The sequence below is a fragment of the Epargyreus clarus genome, unplaced genomic scaffold (genome assembly GCF_041222505.1).
Source record: "Epargyreus clarus isolate Ecla_fem2 unplaced genomic scaffold, WU_Ecla_fem_2.2 ptg000004l, whole genome shotgun sequence".
NCBI lineage: Eukaryota > Metazoa > Arthropoda > Insecta > Lepidoptera > Hesperiidae > Epargyreus > Epargyreus clarus.
Window position 1 is genome coordinate 10042349 of NW_027332212.1, and position 21595 is coordinate 10063943.

The 21595-nt window shown below is 34.1% G+C and overlaps 3 protein-coding genes across 5 annotated transcripts in view; 1 reads left to right on the plus strand and 2 right to left on the minus strand.

The window, feature by feature from the left end:
- The first annotated feature begins 774 nt into the window (after positions 1 to 774).
- Hmg-2 (High mobility group protein 2) lies at positions 775 to 6341 on the plus strand. Its single transcript, XM_073093231.1, has 8 exons — positions 775 to 805; positions 890 to 1125; positions 1345 to 1504; positions 1810 to 1949; positions 3671 to 3786; positions 4205 to 4327; positions 4840 to 4999; positions 6166 to 6341. Exons 2-8 carry the CDS (start codon positions 909 to 911, stop codon positions 6303 to 6305), a joined length of 1056 nt encoding a protein of 351 aa, XP_072949332.1. The 5' UTR covers positions 775 to 805; positions 890 to 908; the 3' UTR covers positions 6306 to 6341.
- A 94-nt stretch (positions 6342 to 6435) lies between these two features.
- Slbp (Stem-loop binding protein) overlaps positions 6436 to 21595 on the minus strand; it is a 44135-nt gene continuing 28975 nt past the window's right edge. The window contains exons 1-4 of one of the 3 annotated variants that reach the window (XM_073093234.1): positions 8364 to 8635; positions 8045 to 8150; positions 7551 to 7676; positions 6436 to 7123 (exon numbers count right to left, since the gene is read on the minus strand). In XM_073093234.1, the coding sequence (XP_072949335.1) occupies positions 6955 to 7123; positions 7551 to 7676; positions 8045 to 8150; positions 8364 to 8397 (435 nt within the window). In that variant the 5' untranslated portion in view covers positions 8398 to 8635 and the 3' untranslated portion in view covers positions 6436 to 6954. Of the gene's footprint in view, positions 7124 to 7550; positions 7677 to 8044; positions 8151 to 8295; positions 8636 to 21595 lie in introns of those variants that run through there. The other 2 variants (XM_073093235.1, XM_073093236.1) reach the window with 2 other exon arrangements.
- LOC140757484 (U6 small nuclear RNA (adenine-(43)-N(6))-methyltransferase) lies at positions 16186 to 19737 on the minus strand. Its single transcript, XM_073093216.1, has 7 exons — positions 19478 to 19737; positions 18862 to 19075; positions 18228 to 18368; positions 17641 to 17776; positions 17332 to 17448; positions 16974 to 17134; positions 16186 to 16713 (listed from the first exon to the last, which is right to left on the minus strand). The coding sequence occupies exons 1-7, from the start codon at positions 19580 to 19582 to the stop codon at positions 16187 to 16189; spliced, it is 1401 nt and encodes a 466-aa protein (XP_072949317.1). The 5' UTR covers positions 19583 to 19737; the 3' UTR covers position 16186.

The following is a 21595-nucleotide window of genomic DNA, read 5'->3' on the forward strand; positions in this document are numbered from 1 at the left end:
CGGTATTTCTACCGATATAGGCCATAGAGTATTATTATATACAGGATAATATAGGCCCTGTCTTACGAAATACCGAAATGCATTGATTTTTCCCCCGATTTCAGAGGATGCAAATTATCCCGTTTTTTACTGATTTTTGGTACAGAGTGGTGAATTTTAAGAAATTGTGAACAAATTAAAACCTGATAATTTAGAACTATTTTGAGATGAAGTCGGTTAGATAGTCAAGTATCAGCTCGTCAGAACGAAATAATCTGAAAAAAGGTCGCCAAAACTAAATATTGTACTATTATTATGTCATATACCGATTTTTGGTACGAATATACCGATTTCAGTGGGAAACTCTAAATTTCGCGAAATTTCGTTTAGTTTCGTTCGAGACTTCGACACTCCGTTAGGAGTAACTTGTATATAATAATACTCTATGGTTAGGAGAGGCCTATATAAGGAGTATAGGTTTCCGGGGGGTATTCACTCCCTTGAGAATTTGCCCGGGCAAAGAGGGTACCCTCGAGACCCGAATAATCCCTACCCACCCCCCCCATATTGCAAACGCAGACGCGGCATATGAGAGACCGGTGGGTACGAAGTCCCATCTTGCTGCTTGAAGGAGTATAGGTGTTCTGTCAGTTCTGTGCTTCGAGAACACTGTGTTAAACAATAAAGTTAGGCTGAAAGGCAAAAAGCCAAGGCCGTAAAACACCATTTAAAAAAAAACACTGTGTTTAATGTTATTGATTTATACCATAGAGTATTATTATATACATGTTAATTTATACCAGAAGCAGAATCTACTCTGTATTCTGTAACAGTCATAGATTAGTAGTAACAGTTGAGTTAAATCGTGCAGCTTTTGGATATATAACATAACAACATCTTTTTGTTATAGAATAAATAAGGGACCTAATATGAAAGGTGACATTGAACCCCAATCAGCACCAGTTGTACAGAACGAGGGCGCCACCAAGTCTGACGAGATTAGCGCTGTGCCGCAAGCGGTAATTCAGAATGATGAAACTGAGGCCAATACCAGTAAAGATACCCAGAAGCCTTCGCCGAAGAAACCTAAAAAACGTAGGCCTAGGATGCCCCGAGACGAAACTGCACCTCGACCACCTCTGACGGGTAATGTATTAAAATTATTTAGACATACAAAATTAGTAAACTCGATGTTTTGTTCTTTGAATTCGTCCGTGATAGGGATACACGTAGATTACTCATGTATTTTTTGCGTTTTATTGTGCATGTATGACATTATATATAATATATACTACTGGTAATTCTGTTGTCTTATTTATTTATTATATTATTTCTTTAAATAATAAAGTAGTAATCGTATTATAGGTTACGTGAGGTATTTAAATGAACGTCGTGATCAGCTACGAGCTGAACAGCCAGATCTTGGCTTCGCGGAGATCACGAGGCAGCTGGCCAGTGAATGGAGCAAGCTGCCTGCGACGGAGAAGCAACAATATTTGACAGCAGCTGATTTAGACAAAGAGAGGTAAGTGTTTGATGGTACAATTTGATAGCATTTTGCTTTGTATGTATATAATCTTTGTTGTACACAACATGTAAATATATAACACATGCATATACTCGCCTATCATATGATAGTAAATTTAGCATTTAGGAGTAGGGGTTTCCTCAGGCTGACTTTATGCTTGAACAGATCAACTTCACACATGCAGTCTGCCTGAGGAAGTCCTAAGCCAGTAATCTGTTTCATTAATTTGGCTTTTACCAATTCAGTCACAGTATTGCTTGAATGTTAAGTAAGTTGCTTATTCAAAATTTCTCCTTTTAAAGGTATATCAAAGAATGGGCAGAATATAAGAAATCAGATGGGTACAAGGCATTTAAAAGGCAGCAGGAGCAGAAAGATCAAGCAATAGCTGCAAAGAAATCAAAACAAAGTTCTAATCAAGACAGTACATCACATAATGCAGGTAATTCTTTGGGTATATTTTGTTTCTCTTTATTATTACTTGAAGGAGGTAGAACTCTTTGTAATTCGACTCCGCAGCAGTGACAAGCGTTGCTGTGTTCTGGTTTTAAGGGTGTGGTAGACACATCGTTATGAGGCGTTCTAGCTTGGTCCTCAGGGGTAGTGGCACAACTGTAGCCAATGTTAGGTAGGACCATCTAATCCCATCAGGGGTTGATTACAAATGTCCATGGGCGGCAGTAGTCATTTACCATCAGAAGGACTGCATGCTTGTCTGCCACTCCTATATTATAAATAAAAAAACTGTATACCATTTTGATATCTCAACGTGTGGGTGAGGGATGGAAGAATATTTCTAAGAAAAAACGAACAAAGCTCCGCTATTTTTGTAAAAGACATAGAGAGCCTAAAATTTTTAACTTAGTTTTAATTGTTATTTGCAGTATATTTTTATTATTATTATTATTATTTTCTCTTTTAAGTTTTTGGTGTTTTAGTATTTCATTATGGCTATAACTATATTTTATCAAAACGTCCGTGGAATGAGGACTAAAACTGAATATGTTTTAAAAAATATCTTGCTTAACGAATATGATATTATAGCACTTACAGAAACATGGCTAAACTCTTGTATAGAAAATAGTGAATTTATTGATAAGCGCTATGTCGTTTTACGTAAAGATAGAAAATGTCACAGGGAATCCAAAAAAGACGGCGGGGGGGTTATGATTGCTGTTTCGAAAAAAATTCAGTCATGTCGCCTTCTTAAATACGAATCGGAAGAAGATCTGTGGGTGACAATAGAATTAAGAAATAACAATACTGTACAAATTATATCAATATGTGTTGTGTACCTAACCCCACCTGTCAATTTGGATTCTCTCAAACAGTTCTTAATCAGCGCAAATGAAGTTATTGAAAAATCAGATCAAACAATAATCATCGGTGACTTTAATTTAAGTTTTATTAGTTGGTCGCGGCGCTTAGATAATGACTCTTATGTCCCGAGTAACTATAACTGTAAATTGGGACATACTTTTGTCGATTCACCTCACCGACTATGCAATATAGATAAGGAATTCGACATTTACTTTGATACATTATCTATTTTAAAAAATAAAATTTTAGCACATAAGTAGCACTTATCATCATCATCAGCAACCCATTACTGTCCCACTACTTATATCAGTAGAACTTATATCATAGTTAAATGGCACAGATCGAAACTAGTGGGCAACAGTTGCGGTTGTTTCATTATTACCATGCTCAGTCAGCATTATAATGGTTGCGTATGGTTCGATTTGTTCCATACAAATTAAAGATACAGACTAATATATAATATAAACGTTGTTCATGCCTATAATTGGCACTCATACGAACCTTATATTATTAATATTACTATAGTGTACTTCTAAGTACTATATAATGTATTGTGTGTGTTGCTGTTGGCATGTAAATAAATAAATAAATAAATATCTGTTTCGCCTACAATTAATTTGACGCTGCCTGTGGCAGCACAGTGTGATGATTTTACAATGTACATGGATCATCAAGTGATACATTAACTATGAATATTGATTTTATTATACTCATTCATAAAAAGCAATTAACAATTTCAAGTATTTTGCAGCAAATCAGATTTCTTCTTCAAACCATTTAAGCATTACTGTACTTTTATTGGTAAAATGTTGTAATAAAGTGTACTTTTATAAATTTAACTAGCTGCTGTAAGTGCAACACCAGATCAAAGTGCATCAGTCAACAGTGGTGGTTCTGCAATAAATACATCTCGTCAGGCATCGCCACCTCGCCCAAGACCTTGCATTACACCAGCTTCAGTGAGTAATCAATCAATAATTAACCATAACCCATTAAAATCCCACTGCTGGGCACGGGTTTCCTCTCAGAATGAGAAGGAATAGGCCATAGTCTACCACTCTGGCCAAGTGCATATTGGTAGAATTCACATTCTCAGGTATGCGGGTTTCCTCACTATGTTTTTCGTCACCGTTGAAGCAAGTAATAATTTCATAGGTATGTGAAGTCTACCATTGTCCAATACGTACTTGGCTCTCGTAGTGGACTATACTTAAACTCTTTACTATGAGAAGAAACTCATGCAGCAAAAAGTAATGGGTTGACATCATGTTTTCATTAACTTTCTTGCTCATATTGAAGAAATCTATGTAATGCAGATAAAACATGAAGATAATATAGAGGATAGAATTATTTAAAATGTTGTTTCCTCCTTTTCAGGGTGAAGAAGTTACAGGTGATACGGACATACCAATATTTACAGATCTATTCCTTCACCATAACAAATTAAGGGAAACAGAGTTAAGGCAGTTGAGAAAAGCCAACTCGGATTATGAACAACAGGTAAGATAGGCAAGATATAGATTTGCAATTTTTTATAGGTTTTTTAAGTAAATGCATCCATTGCTTATCTAAATATAGCTTCTATTTGAGATTATACGTCAGTACCATTTATTGATAAAACTTGTGTTTCTATAAAAATATATAATTCATAACTTATTTTGGTATGAGTAAGATTTAGAAAATAAAAGTTGCGTTGGTCATCATAACTGATTTTATTTTGCTAAACTACTAATTCTATTCTATTTAGAAGTCATGCAACGGATATCTGACCTAACCTAACCTAAACACCATCCGGCTGGATACTGGATAGCAGCACCTATCCGGCCGGATACCGGATAGTAGCACCTATTCCTCACCATGGAATCGAATAAGTACGGATATCCGGCTATCCGTCCAAACTGCTATCCGTTGCAACACTAGTAATTACACTATGTTCTAAAGACCTTTAAATTATATATATAATCGTTTTGTTAAGTTACCGAAAATATCAAGAAGATTTTTATAAATTTCAGAATGCAATTCTACAAAGACACGCGGAGGAGGTAAGCGCGGCGACGGCCCGCCTGCGCGCGGAGACCGCGGCGGCCATGGAGCGCGCCGCGGCGCTCGCGGCGCACCGCCGGGCGCTCGTCGCCATCCTCGTGCCGGCTTTGAAAACAATTGCACTTCCAGGTAAATATTTATTTATTTATTTTATTGATCTAATTAGAACGGCCGAGGCCACTTACACTAACTAGACAGGTCTAACATACAGACAACTCACAGAACTCCAAGCATACAGACATGATCAGCTTCCACTCATCAGCAAGCACATCACAGTTCGGATAATGAGCGGGTTCAATGTCGCAAGTGTGCGCGGAACAGGTGATTTAGCGCGCGACACAGTGTAGGAAGGCGGAATCACAAATAACTTGTGCTTTCGGCTTCGTTGATCATTGTCTGGGACAAATATTCGGCAAAGCTGATTGTGAAGTTCCTGCGCCTCAACAGCATTATGTAAAATCTTGCACATAATTTCAAATTGGTTGAGGTTTCTACGGACATCTAAAGAATTAAACCCTAAGTGACCCAAGAGGAATTTAGTTGGGTACAGATACGGGTAGTATACACTGTCCCTGTAGTTCCGGGTTCAGGGTATCCCCTGTCTGTCGTAAGAGGCGACTAAAAGGAAGCTTCTGGGGTCGCGGGTGGCAAGAGTGGGAGCTCGAACCGCCCGCTCAACGGCCGCGGGAAGGCCGGCGGTATGTGTGGCATACCGTCATGAACCAGATGGTGTGGGAGGAGCGATAACAGCTCCCAGAGCAGACCCCGATTTGGGCATCGCGCTTGGAGGACCCTGGTTGCGTTCCGTCAGAGATCTCAGAGTTTTCCACCAACCATTTAGAACGGCTACCGGGGGAGGTTTTAGTGCGGTAAAAATCCCACATAACCCAGCGTCGCCTTTTGCGGTACGTTTTGAAGGTAAATAATACATTTGCACAAAACGGACCACATCTGGGTCCATAATAATTAACATAAAAGTTTACAGGTTTATGCTCATGTATAACCTACAAGTCAACAAACGATAACCCGGGATTTCTTAACCTTCACCTATGTTGGTAAAGTGTACATGAGATGAGCATGAAAGTCATAAGGGATAATTTGCACTATGTTATAAAATAAAAAAGTTGGCTAAATATACATAATGTTATACTACATTTACTCTGATTTCAATATCTGTAACATAAATTATAATGTAAAATCCAACTATGAAGGTACAATATAGCGGCAATTAAACAATAAGCTTATCAATCAGTATTTTTCGTAATTTATTTTAATAATATTAATTTTATTTACAGGAATGTCTTCAGGTCCTACAGATACAAACATCGGTGAATACATGGACAAGTTGCAATCTCTAGTTTCAGACACCAAGAGCAGTGGGATTCTAAAACAAGCTCGAGACATACTGAATAGAATAGAATTACCCATCAGTTAATGTGTTGGAAATAAACTTACTTATAATACTTTAAAATTTGTTTCAATTATCCTATATAAAAATAATTGTATATAATCCATACAGAGTGTACACTTATATTAGTTGAACATCAGTACCAAAAAAAACAAAATATCTTAAAAATAATTTATTGAATTTCAGTAGTAATTTGAATTACAAAGAGGTTACTACTTCAAGTAACTTGCAAACTTATCTATGATAGAATGCACATTTCAAGTTAGATACTGCTTATAAATTACATATGATTATGATTGTCCTAGATTTTGACATAGTTATCTACTCAAATATATTTCTTGATTAGCACTGAGAATGGTTTGTTACAGACAACTTATTGTCTAAAGTAAAGCATGGACAGACAAGTGCGGATTATTGACTTGGAGTTTGCTATTGGCAAATCTCTTATGATTAAGTGTAACAAATATATAAACATGTCTAAGATACAATGCAATGTATTGCTTTACCATAATGATATACTCCATGGTGTGTGGTAGGTGCTTTTCAAATCATTAATTTCTAATATTAAAATGCTACATAATAAAGCAGTATAATTAATATGTGTCCAAAATCAGCATAATTTATGTTACCACCACATTGAAGATTCATGTCAAAATGCTACTAAGGTATATTCACTTCATATAGTGCTGCCTTCATCAGACTCCTGAAGATCATTGTCATTAGTGCCCTCTTCATCATATTCATGAAGTTTTTTTCTCCACATCTTTATTAATGTGTCCCAAGATCGTCTGCTGTACTTGAGATACTTGTCTGGAGTTTTTGGGTGCTCTTTTGTGCGCTTTTCTCTGAAAACAATACAATCTTTTTTTTAATAAATATTTAAGTGTCATGTAGTGTATATCTAATATTTAAAGCTAATGTAACATACATATAAAATGTGTGTCCAAAATATTAACAAATTAACATCGATTGAGCATTCAACATGCTTTGATTTAGATCCTCCCCTTACAGTTGAGTGAACAAAAATTTGTGTGAAAAACTGCTAAGTAGCTAAAAACAGTAAGTTAGCAGGCTCCTGCCACATGCCTTCAGCTGTGCGTGTCAACAATGCAATCATGAGTTATACAAACACAAGAGTTTTTCAACACAATTACTGAGCATGCATTAAATTTAATAATTTTCAGTTTTACACCCTTAGAGATAATGTTTTAGATGTATGTTCATAAATTTGCATAATATATAAATGACTATATTGAATAATAGTTTACTTACATAGGAACCTTCTGTATATAGATGTGGTAACCCACAGTATTTTTTCCATAGTCAATAGTTTTTTGGCGTCTCTGTAATATAACAGGATCTGTCTCCAATTCCACAGACTTTCTTGCTACTTGTTTACTGTATATAATCAAAAACATGTTGTACAAATATACAATTTTTAAAGGCATCTCAAAGTTTATGTAAGAAGATTATAATTTGTGCTGCGCAGGGCAGGTTACTTATACAAAATTACCAGTTTTGAGTTCCAACCCACACCAATCATTAGATGATGGAAATTAAATTTCCATTCTGTTGATGTTTGTTTATTCATATTTGTGTATTGATGGCACTCATGAAACAGGAAAATTCCTAGTGTGGGACTATGTGTTTGTGTAAAGATACTTATCATTATTTTATATTTAAATTTCCTCATAAAATAAGCCATGTATTATGTGTAATAAATTAAATTAATTTTTTTGTAATATTTATATTATATATCAACTTACCTAGATCTACCTTCTGAATCACCATGGTTATTTGGCTTGGATTTCTTCCTACTACTAGAAGTCTCCCTGCTATCTGATTTCATCTTTCCTTTAGCAGGTCTCCTAACTGTAACACAGTAATCTCTTTAAACTACAAAATGTATTACATTGCAATAAACTTTAAACTCTACATCAAGGGGATAAACTCAATAGCTAATCTAGAAGTCCAATAATATCCAAAAAACTACTATTAATGACTTGGATGGACTCACATCGCAAATCACAAGCCTGGAAGTTATTAGTTAGTGCTGTATTATAACATCGATCAAAAATCACTAACGATGTCTAGTAGTTGCAGCAGAAGATTCACTCATCGTTAGCCGATATGAAACGCTATTGTTCCGAGAGAAAAGGTGCTGGATAGCCGTTGATATCTTGCTAAAGTGCTAAACAAATAAGAAAGAACATAAGCACATAGGTCTGTTTAAATAGTTACAGTTGCATTTATAATTATGAAACTATTCCGATTAGTATAAATATGTTATTTCACTTGATTTGTTTTCGGCTTTTCTCATAGACTCCAAGTAAACACAACTTCTCCGGTATATAGTGTATTATCTATGACACAACTAACGATTTCAGGTCGCATTTATGTCAAAAACCATTCAAAAACAAATATATAATCTGCGACCTGCCACAGGTAAATAATAATTTACACACATTCTATATCCAACCATAGATTATATTTTTAATTAAACATTTCATTGATTTCAGTGAATATACGATCATTTATACAATTTACGTAGATCTTCTTGTAGTCTCTTCTTTCTTCATTGCTAAAGATCGTACCTGCTTTGGTATAAATGTTATGGTACGTGCACTGGCGGACTTGGGGGAGGTGGGGGAAAAATGAGCCCCTTGCGGCTATGTTGGTGAACTTAGCATAGCATTTTCCAGCAGAGCACTAAAAAATGAGAGTTCTATTCGCATGCACATGAGTTCTATAGTTCCTGATAGTTTTCAGGAATAGTTCTGGCGATTTCACGGAGATAAAGCAGAATAAAATAATGCTCTGCTAACTTCACAGAGCAGAGCATTTTCTACAAAATTGAAAAAAAAGCTATTGATTAGTGTAATTAGCTTAATATCTAGAGTTCCTAATAGTTTTCAGTGATAGTTCTCGCGAAATAAACTTAAAAAATAATTTATAGATAAAATAAATAGACAAAAATTTAACCAAAAAAAAAAAATATGCAAAAAGGTTATTTAAAAGTGGAAACTCGTCGATTTTGCAAAGCCTAGTAATAAAATGATACATTTGTACAATAACTGACCCAGGAACTCACACTAAAGTGCCAGCACACTACAGCATACTAGAATAGTACAAATCGGAAAAATTTTCGACAAAACTTTTTTTCATATTATTTTCACGTAACCAGGGGGAAGGAACTCAGCGGTTTTACATAGGCTAGTAATATGGCTACAATTTAAAAATATAACCAATCCTAGAACTCACACTAAAGTGCCAGCAGAGCATACTAGAATAACAAAAATCGGATGGAGTTTCGAGAAATATTTTTTTTTAATTATTTCCACGTAATCAGATAGCGGGAACTCATCGGTTTTATATAGACTAGTAAATTAGCTACAATTTAAAAATATAACCAATCCCAGAACTCTCACTAAAGTGCCAGCAGAGCATACTAGAATAACAAAAATCGGATGGATTTTCGGCAAATATTTTTTTTTAAATCATGACCACGTAACCAGATGGCGGGAACTCATCGGTTTTATGTAGATTAGTAACATAGCTACAATTTAAAAATATAACCAATCCCAGAACTCGCACTAAAGTGCCAGCAGAGCATACTAGAATAGCAAAAATCGGATGGATTTTCGACAAATATTTTTTTTTCAATCATGTCCACGTAACCAGATGGCAAGAACTCATCGGTTTTATGTAGACTAGTAACATAGTTACAATTTAAAAATACAACCAATCCCAGAACTCACACTAAAGTGCCAGCAGAGCATACTAGAATAACAAAAATTGGATGGATTTTCGACAAATATATTTTAACAATCATGTCCACGTAACCAGATGACGAGAACTCATCGGTTTTATGTAGACTAGTAACAAACCTACAATTTAAAAATATAACCAATCCCAGAACTCACACTAAAGTGCCAGCAGAGCATACTAGAATAGCAAAAATCGGATGGATTTTCGACAAATATTTTTTTTCAATCATGTCCACGTAACCAGATGGCGGGAACTCATCGGTTTTATGTAGACTAGTAACATAGCTACAATTTAAAAATACAACCAATCCCAGAACTCACACTAAAGTGCCAGCAGAGCATACTAGAATAGCAAAAATCGGATGGAATTTCGACAAATATTTTTTTTTCAATCATGTACTGGTAACCAGATGGCGAGAACTCATCGGTTTTATGTAGACTAGTAATATAGCTACAATTTAAAAATACAAACAATCCCCGAACTCACACTAAAGTGCCAGCAGAGCATACTAGAATAGCAAAAATCGGATGGATTTTCGACAAATATTTTTTTTTCAATCATGTCCACGTAACCAGATGGCAGGAACTCATCGGTTTTATGTAGACTAGTAACATAGCTACAATTTAAAATTACAACCAATCCCAGAACTCACACTAAAGTGCCAGCAGAGCATACTAGAATAACAAAAATTGGATGGATTTTCGACAAATATATTTTTACAATCATGTCCACGTAACCAGATGGCAAGAACTCATCGGTTTTATGTAGACTAGTACCAAAGCTACAATTTAAAAATACAACCAATCCCACAACTCACACTAAAGTGCCAGCAGAGCATACTAGAATAGCAAAAATCGGATGGAATTTCGACAAATATTTTTTTTTCAATCATGTCCACGTAACCATATTGCGAGAACTCATCGGTTTTATGTAGACTAGTAAAATAGCTACAATTTAAAAATACAAACAATCCCAGAACTCACACTAAAGTGCCAGCAGAGCATACTAGAATAGCAAAAATCGGATGGATTTTCGACAAATATTTTTTTTTCAATCATGTCCACGTAACCAGATGGCGGGAACTTATCGGTTTTATATAGACTAGTAACATAGCTATAACTTAAAAATATAACCAATCCCAGAACTCACACTAAAGTGCCAGCAGAGCATACTAGAATAACAAAAATTGGATAGATTTTCGACAAATATATTTTTTCAAACATGTCCACGTAACCAGATGGCGAGAACTCATCGGTTTTATGTAGACTAGTAACATAGCTACAATTTAAAAATACAACCAATACCAGAACTCACACTAAAGTGCCAGCAGAGCATACTAAAATAGCAAAAATCTGATGGATTTTCGACAAATATTTTTTTGAATCATGTCCACGTAACCAGATGGCGAGAACTCATCGGTTTTATGTAGACTAGTAACATAGCTACAATTTAAAAATACAACCAATCCCAGAACTCACACTAAAGTGCCAGCAGAGCATACTAAAATAGCAAAAATCTGATGGATTTTCGACAAATATTTTTTTTTCAATAATGTCCACGTAAAAAGATGGCGGGAACTCATCGGTTTTATATAGACTAGTAACATAGCTATAATTTAAAAATATAACCAATCCCAGAACTCACACTAAAGTGCCAGCAGAGCATGCTAGAATAACAAAAATCGGATGGATTTTCGACAAATATATTTTTTCAAACATGTCCACGTAACCAGATAACGGGAACTCGTCGGCTTTATGTAGACTAGTAATATAGCTACAATTTAAAAATACAACCAATCCCAGAACTCACACTAAATTGCCAGCAGAGCATACTAGAATAGAAAAAATCTGATGGATTTTCGACAAATATTTTTTTTCAAACATGTCCACGTAACCAGATAACGGGAACTCATCGGTTTTATGTAGACTAGTAACATAGCTACAATTTAAAAATACAACCAATCCCAGAACTCACACTAAAGTGCCAGCAGAGCATACTAGAATAGCAAAAATCTGATGGATTTCGACAAATATTTTTTATATCATGTCCTGGTAACCAGATGGCGAGAACTTATCGGTTTTATGTAGACTAGTAATATAGCTACAATTTAAAAATACAAACAATCCCAGAACTCACACTAAAGTGCCAGCAGAGCATACTAGAATAGCAAAAATCGGATGGATTTTCGACAAATATTTTTTTTTCAATCATGTCCACGTAACCATATGGCGAGAACTCATCGGTTTTATGTAGACTAGTAACATAGCTACAATTTAAAAATACAAACAATCCCAGAACTCATACTAAAGTGCCAGCAGAGCATACTAGAATAGCAAAAATTGGATGGATTTTCAACAAATATTTTTTTTCAATCATGTCCACGTAACCAGATGGCGAGAACTCATCGGTTTTATGTAGACTAGTAACATAGCTACAATTTAAAAATACAACCAATCCCAGAACTCACACTAAAGTGCCAGCAGAGCATACTAGAATAACAAAAATTGGATAGATTTTCGACAAATATATTTTTTCAAACATGTCCACGTAACCAGATGGCAAGAACTCATCGGTTTTATGTAGACTAGTAAAATACATACAATTTAAAAATACAACCAATCCCAGAACTCACACTAAAGTGCCAGCAGAGCATACTAGAATAGCAAAAATCGGATGGATTTTCGACAAATATTTTTTTCAATCATGTTCACGTAACCAGATGAAGGAACTCATCGGTTTTATATACAATAGTAACATAGCTACAATTTAAAATTACAACCAATCCCAGAACTCACACTAAAGTGCCAGCAGAGCATACTAGAATAACAAAAATTGGATGGATTTTCGACAAATATATTTTTACAATCATGTCCACGTAACCAGATGACGGGAACTAATCGGTTTTATGTAGACTAGTAACATAGCTACAATTTAAAAATACAACCAATCCCAGAACTCACACTAAAGTGCCAGCAGAGCATACTAGAATAACAAAAATTGGATGGATTTTCGACAAATATATTTTTACAATCATGTCCACGTGACCAGATAGCGGGAACTCATCGGTTTTATGTAGACTAGTATCATAGCTAATATTTAAAAATATAACTAATCCAAGAACTCACACTAAAGTGCCAGCAGAGCATACTAGAATAGCAAAAATCGGATGGAATTTCGACAAATATTTTTTTTTCAATCATGTCCACGTAACCAGATGGCGGGACTCATCGGTTTTATGTAGACTAGTGGTTGTATTTTTAAATTGTAGCTATGTTACTAGTCTACATAAAACCGATGAGTTCTTGCCATCTGGTTACGTGGACATGTTTGAAAAAATATGTTTGTCGAAAATCTATCAGATTTTTGCTATTCTAGTATGCTCTGCTGGCACTTTAGTATGAGTTCTGGGATTGTTTGTATTTTTAAATTGTAGCTATGTTACTAGTCTACATAAAACCGATGAGTTCTCGCCATATGGTTACGTGGACATGATTGAAAAAAAAATATTTGTCGAAAATCCATCCGATTTTTGCTATTCTAGTATGCTCTGCTGGCACTTTAGTGTGAGTTCTGGGATTGGTTGTATTTTTAAATTGTAGCTATGTTACTAGTCTACATAAAACCGATGAGTTCTCGCCATCTGGTTACGTGGACATGATTGAAAAAAAATATTTGTTGAAAATCCATGCGATTTTTGCTATTCTAGTATGCTCTGCTGGCACTTTAGTATGAGTTCTGGGATTGTTTGTATTTTTAAATTGTAGCTATGTTACTAGTCTACATAAAACCGATGAGTTCTCGCCATATGGTTACGTGGACATGATTGAAAAAAAAATATTTGTCGAAAATCCATCCGATTTTTGCTATTCTAGTATGCTCTGCTGGCACTTTAGTGTGAGTTCTGGGATTGGTTGTATTTTTAAATTGTAGCTATGTTACTAGTCTACATAAAACCGATGAGTTCTCGCCATCTGGTTACGTGGACATGATTGAAAAAAAATATTTGTTGAAAATCCATCCGATTTTTGCTATTCTGGTATGCTCTGCTGGCACTTTAGTATGAGTTCTGGGATTGTTCGTATTTTTAAATTGTAGCTATGTTACTAGTCTACATAAAACCGATGAGTTCTCGCCATATGGTTACGTGGACATGATTGAAAAAAAATATTTGTCGAAAATCCATCCGATTTTTGCTATTCTAGTATGCTCTGCTGGCACTTTAGTGTGAGTTCTGGGATTGGTTATATTTTTTAATTGTAGCTATGTTACTAGTCTACATAAAACCGATGAGTTCCAGCCATCTGGTTACGTGGACATGATTGAAAAAAAAATATTTGTCGAAAATCCATCCGATTTTTGTTATTCTAGCATGCTCTGCTGGCACTTTAGTGTGAGTTCTGGGATTGGTTATATTTTTAAATTGTAGCTATGTTACTAATCTACATAAAACCGATGAGTTCCCGCCATCTGGTTACGTGGTCATGATTTAAAAAAAAATATTTGTCGAAAATCCATCCGATTTTTGTTATTCTAGTATGCTCTGCTGGCACTTTAGTGCGAGTTCTGGGATTGGTTATATTTTTAAATTGTAGCTATGTTACTAATCTACATAAAACCGATGAGTTCCCGCCATCTGGTTACGTGGTCATGATTTAAAAAAAAATATTTGTCGAAAATCCATCCGATTTTTGTTATTCTAGTATGCTCTGCTGGCACTTTAGTGCGAGTTCTGGGATTGGTTATATTTTTAAATTGTAGCTATGTTACTAATCTACATAAAACCGATGAGTTCCCGCCATCTGGTTACGTGGTCATGATTTAAAAAAAAAATATTTGTCGAAAATCCATCCGATTTTTGTTATTCTAGTATGCTCTGCTGGCACTTTAGTGAGAGTTCTGGGATTGGTTATATTTTTAAATTGTAGCTATGTTACTAGTCTATATAAAACCGATGAGTTCCCGCTATCTGGTTACGTGGAAATAATTAAAAAAAAATATTTCTCGAAACTCCATCCGATTTTTGTTATTTTAGTATGCTCTGCTGGCACTTTAGTGTGAGTTCTAGGATTGGTTATATTTTTAAATTGTAGCCATAGTACTAGCCTATGTAAAACCGCTGAGTTCCTTCCCCCTGGTTACGTGAAAATAATATTAAAAAAAGTTTTGTCGAAAATCTTTCCGATTTGTACTATTCTAGTATGCTGTGCTGGCACTTTAGTGTGAGTTCCTGGGTCAGTTATTGTACAAATGTATCATTTTATTACTAGTCTTTGCAAAATCGACGAGTTTCCACTTTTAAATAACCTTTTTCCATATTTTTTTTTTGGTTAAATTTTTGTTTATTTATTTTATCTATAAATTATTTTTTAAGTTTATTTCGCGAGAACTATCACTGAAAACTATTAGGAACTCCAGATATTAGCTAATTACACTAATCAATAGCTTTTTTTTCAATTTTGTAGAAAATGCTCTGCTGTGTGAAGTTAGCAGAGCATTATTTCATTCTGCTTTATCTCCGTGAAATCGCCAGAACTATTCCTGAAAACTATCAGGAACTATAGAACTCATGTGCATGCGAATAGAACTCTTATTTTTTAGTGCTCTGCTGGCAAATGCTGTGCTAGTTTCACGGACACCTTGCGGCTGAGGCAGATATTAGATCAACTTCTAAGACTGGGGGCCTCATTCAATTTTGCGCCCCAGACCACATTCAACATTTCTGGCGCCCCGGGGCTTCGACAATCTTTGTCAACCATGTGCTAGTATTGTTATTATAGTAGACGAATTATATTCCTATATACTATACTCTTAGGAGTTATATTATACTACATGTTTAAAATTTTAACAAATAATGGAGACTTTTCATATTGGGAATCAATCGTTCATAAAAAAAACAATGACATTAGAATATTACTTTTTACAAAAAACGTCGCACAGGCGCACACACTAGTTTTTCGGGATTACCACGATACTATTGATTATTTATTAAGAAATTGTATATCGAATTTTGCTGTTATTTAATAGTATCGTTCACGAATGATTGTGTGTACTACTTTCTAATTACGTATTAATTACCTTTGTACATTACGCCATGCATAAACTTAAAAAAAAATTATTGCAAGGAAGAATGAAACAAAAGTTTATTTAAAATTGTTTTTAATGTATTGTATTATTTGATGAAGACCCTCTTTCCCAGCAGTACCTTCTAAGAATTCCATTTCAACATTTATATGTTCATCTCGATTGCTAATTTTTACAATAGCATTTACAACAGGTTTAATTATAGAAGGCTCTACCGTGCCTTTTGTGTCATTATCTGAATTACCGTTTTTCTCCAAAGTACTAAGATCTTTTGTTACTTCAGTTTTATCCACAGTCGAACTTGCGGCACTTTCGTCGATCTTTATTTTTTTAGCTTCATCTTCTTGGATCCTTTTCATAAGTCTTCGTTTTCGCCTTTGATTGGACCATGTATTATTTAATGCTGTAAAATCAAGAGTCACCTCGTTTTTTCTTTTGTTGATTATATTGTGAGTGATTTCTAGACCCTCAAATATGGCTTTAAATTTTTCCATAACTGGTCCTATATCATTTTTCTCTTCAGGTAGTTTTGGCAAGCTAAATGTGATAGGTAGGTTTCGTTTCCTTGGCTTATCTCTTGATGGTACTGTAACATGAAGAGAAGTTTTAATATGGAGTGAATAAACAAAAGCTCTTAATATTAAAACAAATTTTGAGCATTTCTTACGGATCGCCACATAAATAATCTTACACAAATAATAAAAAAAACACATAATGACGTCTATCTCCATATATTTAAAGCATCTGCTATATAAATATAAATCACAATTGCTTAGAATAATAATTTAGGTAGTAAAATTTTATTCAGATTCAGATGCACCCTTTATGTGTACAAATCATATTTACCCAATACACCAATATCCCAATCTTGATATGTCCAAGCCAGACCCCATCTAGTAATTCGGCCTTGACAAAATTCTGTTGTTGTGTATTTTATACCCTCTGCTTGTAAGTCCAGTACTAATTCTTTTAAGTTATATTTGTGACCAACCATGGTGGTAAAAATTCTGAAATCAAAAATAAAATTGTAATTGATTGTACTTATAATAATTCTAATAATGTTTAATGCCTATTTTCCTTGCATGGAAAATAAAAATAAACAAATCTTTTAAAATTTGCAAGATTTGTATATTTCATAATAGTTGTCGATTCACAATACAAACTTAAAGATCTATACTTTAAAATTATTTTAGAATAAACTTACATTATATCATCCTTATGAATCTTGCTCTCTTCAAGGATTTTTCTGCAGAACTGCAACTCACCTCCTTCAGTTATTAACTCCTGTGGAGATCCAGTGAATCCATTTTTTGGAGGTGGCCTGAAAAAAATACACATGTTAATTATGAAATGAAAACAGTATACCAGTTTGGAAATTTGTTCTTAAAAATTAAATTATATTGTATTTTCACTGTTAAATCTATATCCACAGGCAAAAGCATAATTTTGCATGTAAAAGTAAATCCCAATAACACTATTATTTCATTGTGATTAGTTTTTTAATACAAATTACCTGGCAGGACTTCTAGATTCCCACAAATCTTGAAATGTGCTATAAAATGGTGGATTACACATACAAAAATGGAATTTCTGTTTGTTCTCATCTTGCAAAATAAAATTAAGCACTGTAGTAGTATCATTCTTCCTCACTGTAATAATTAGGAATCTCCATAACTGACACTGAAATTTACAACTTTAAAATATATCGAAAAAAAAACATCATACAAAGTTATAGTTTATTACTGGGCTGTGTTTCAAATCAAAATAAGCAAATTCAATTGGGCCTATATGTAATAGTATGTTACACAGTCATTGATAAAACATTACATTTGAGAATCCACCTACATGTAGAGACATTTTATAAATTGTGTCAAACATAATCATATTTTGCTCTACTATATTTTGTCAGGCACAGCCCATGTGTGTAAGGTTGTGTTAGTCACACAAACACAATGTCTGAAGGATATGAATGCACCTCAAAAGATCAAAATTTTATAATTAAAATCGGTTTCTTCTGTCAACATTTAAAAATGAAATAAAGGTAATTTTTGACAATATTTAAATAAGCTTATTAAGCAAGTCATCAATTATAACATATACCTTGTATTAAGTCCTGCAAATTGTTTCTCTCTATGTTGTCCCTAGCTTTTTTGAGACTGTCTTCATCAGATTCTGTTCCAACCATGAACCACTTATTTTTAACAGCAGCCAGAATTGGATAAATAGCACAAGCACCGGTACCTAATAAGAGATTTTATAAAAGTTAGCAATTCAATTCTATTATAGTCCGCATAAAACTGCTAGTCCACTCTGAATATAGAAATGAATAGCGTCACCATAGCAGATTGTATGACTACACTTGCTCGCAACAACTTCAGAGCGGACTAGCAGTTTTGTACGGACTATACAATCATAACATAAATATGTCACTGTCTAAGTTCATGTCAATATTTACAACCTTTTTGTGAGTGTGTATGATTACCCGTTTCAATATTAAAAAGGTTTAAGAGAAGAGACAATTTCAGATTTATTTAATTTGTTATATGATATCCTTAAAATCTTACTACTTAAGTTCAAGTTACAAAGGTGTACACATGACATGTATGCATATGCATATTAAAGCATGCTACATGTATAACTTGATGTTTTAGTTGGTAACTTACTTGACAAGTACGTATAAGTTACAAAACATCTGTAATTTTAAGACATACAACTAATTTAAAGACATGCTTACCAATATCTAATCCCCTCACAGAGTCATTCCTCTCAATTGCGTCTAACAAATCCTCTAACCACAAAATGTAATTAAGTCTCAAAGGGAGTGTTGGCACCAATCTATCCTCAGGTATTTCTATGTCTATGTTGAAATCTGATTTCAGTAAGCATTTTGTTAAAACACGAAGAGCATTAGGATTTTTAAAATCAATGCTAACTTTGCCAGTAACGTCCTGAAAAATAAACATTGAAATAGGAGAAACTGCTTTGTTATTAAGAATAATGTTCACATGAGTATATGTGCCACACATCGTTGGTAATGGAACTGTCAATGTTTTGTTAAAATTTTCTAGCAAAATACTATCTTTATTGGTTTGGTAGATTCCTAGATTAATCATACAAATGTTGTACAATTTACTTCCTTGGTTTAGGATTACAGTGTCTGCTTCTTGCACACAGTAACACCCCAGGATTTACAGTGTAAACTTAATTTGTTTGCAAGTATAGTGTACCATCAGAAAAGGTTATTGTAGAAGAATTTAAAAAGAGTAGAAAATAAAATAAACTATACACAATTTCTACATGGTATTAGCACTACTTTTGTGGACTACTGAATACTTTATATACATACATACCACTTTAGCCACTTCAGAAAATTCTTTGAAAGACTCTGCCAATTTAGCAAAGTCTGGTGGAATTTTATATATGTTCCGAGGATGCATGAATTTATTCAGTGCCATGTTTGTGCAATATTAAATGTATACAATACACAGAGAGTACAAGTAGAAAATATTTACTTATTACCCAAAATTTATTTCAATTTCAAATAAATAAATGGAAACTGAAACTTATTGAAAATTGAAATCGACATTGACACTTGACAGTTCCTTATTCCTCAAGATCACATACATTACTTCAGCACAGATTAGGAATATCGAGAAAGTTGAATATTTTTATCTTGAGAAATTAATGTTTGAATTTATTATGTTTCTAATAGTCTTTTAGCTGAATCAGCTGAATGCACAATGTGTCCGTGAAACTAGCACAGCATTTGCCAGCAGAGCACTAAAAAATGAGAGTTCTATTCGCATGCACATGAGTTCTATAGTTCCTGATAGTTTTCAGGAATAGTTCTGGCGATTTCACGGAGATAAAGCAGAATGAAATAATGCTCTGCTAACTTCACACAGCAGAGCATTTTCTAGAAAATTTAAAAAAAAGCTATTGATTAGTGTAATTAGCTAATATCTGGAGTTCTTAATAGTTTTCAGTGATAGTTCTCGCGAAATAAACTTAAAAAATGATTTATTGATAAAATAAATTGACAAAAAATTAACCAAAAAAAAAGGGCAAAAAGGTTATTTAAAAGCGGAATCTCGACGATTTTGCAAAGCCTAGTAATAAAATGATACATTTATATAGTAACTGTCCCAGGAACTCACACTAAAGTGCTAGCAGAGCATACTAGAATAGCAAAAATCGGATGGATTTTCGACAAATATTTTTTTTCAACCATGTGCACGTAACCAGATGGCGGGAACTCATCGGTTTTATATACACTAGTAAATAAGCTACAATTTAAAAATATAACCAATCCCAGAACTAACACTAAAGTGCCAGCAGAGCATACTAGAATAACAAAAATCGGATGGATTTTCTACAAATATTTTATTTAAATTATTTCCACGTAACCAGATGGCGGGAACTCATCGGTTTTATATATACTAGTAACAAAGCTACAATTTAAAAATATAACCAGTCCCAGAACTCACACTAAAATGCCAGCAGAGCATACTAGAATAGCAAAAAACGGATGGATTTTGGACAAATATTTTTTTTTAACCATGTGCACGTAACCAGATGGCGGGAACTCATCGGTTTTATATACACTAGTAACAAAGCTACAATTTAAAAATATAACCAATCCCAGAACTCACACTAAAATGCCAGCAGAGCATGCTAGAATAACAAAAATCGGATGGATTTTCGACAAATATTTTATTTAAATTATTTCCACGTAACCAGATGGCGGGAACTCATCGGTTTTACATACACTAGTAACAAAGCTAATATTTAAAAATATAACCAATCCCAGAACTCACACTAAAATGCCAGCAGAGCATACTAGATTAGCAAAAATCGGATGGATTTTCGACAAATATTTTTTTCAACCATGTGCACGTAACCAGATGGCGGGTACTCATCGGTTTTATATACACTAGTAACAAAGCTACAATTTAAAAATATAACCAATCCCAGAACTAACACTAAAGTGCCAGCAGAGCATACTAGAATAACAAAAATCGAATGGATTTTCGACAAATATTTTATTTAAATTATTTCCACGTAACCAGATGGCGGGAACTCATCGGTTTTATATACACTCGTAACAAAGCTACAATTTAAAAATATAACCAATCCCAGAACTAACACTAAAGTGCCAGCAGAGCATACTAGAATACCAAAAATCGGATGGATTTTCGACAAATATTTTATTCAATTTATTTCCACCTAACCAGATGGCGGGAACTCATCGGTTTTATATAGACTAGTAACATAGATACAATTTATAAATATAACCAATCCCAGTGTTATAAAACCGATGTATATATATGATGATATAGTGTATATAAAACCGATGAGTACCCGCCATCTGGTTACGTGCACATGGTTGAAAAAAATATTTGTCGAAAATCCATCCGATTTTTGCTAATCTAGTATGCTCTGCTGGCATTTTAGTGTTAGTTCTGGGA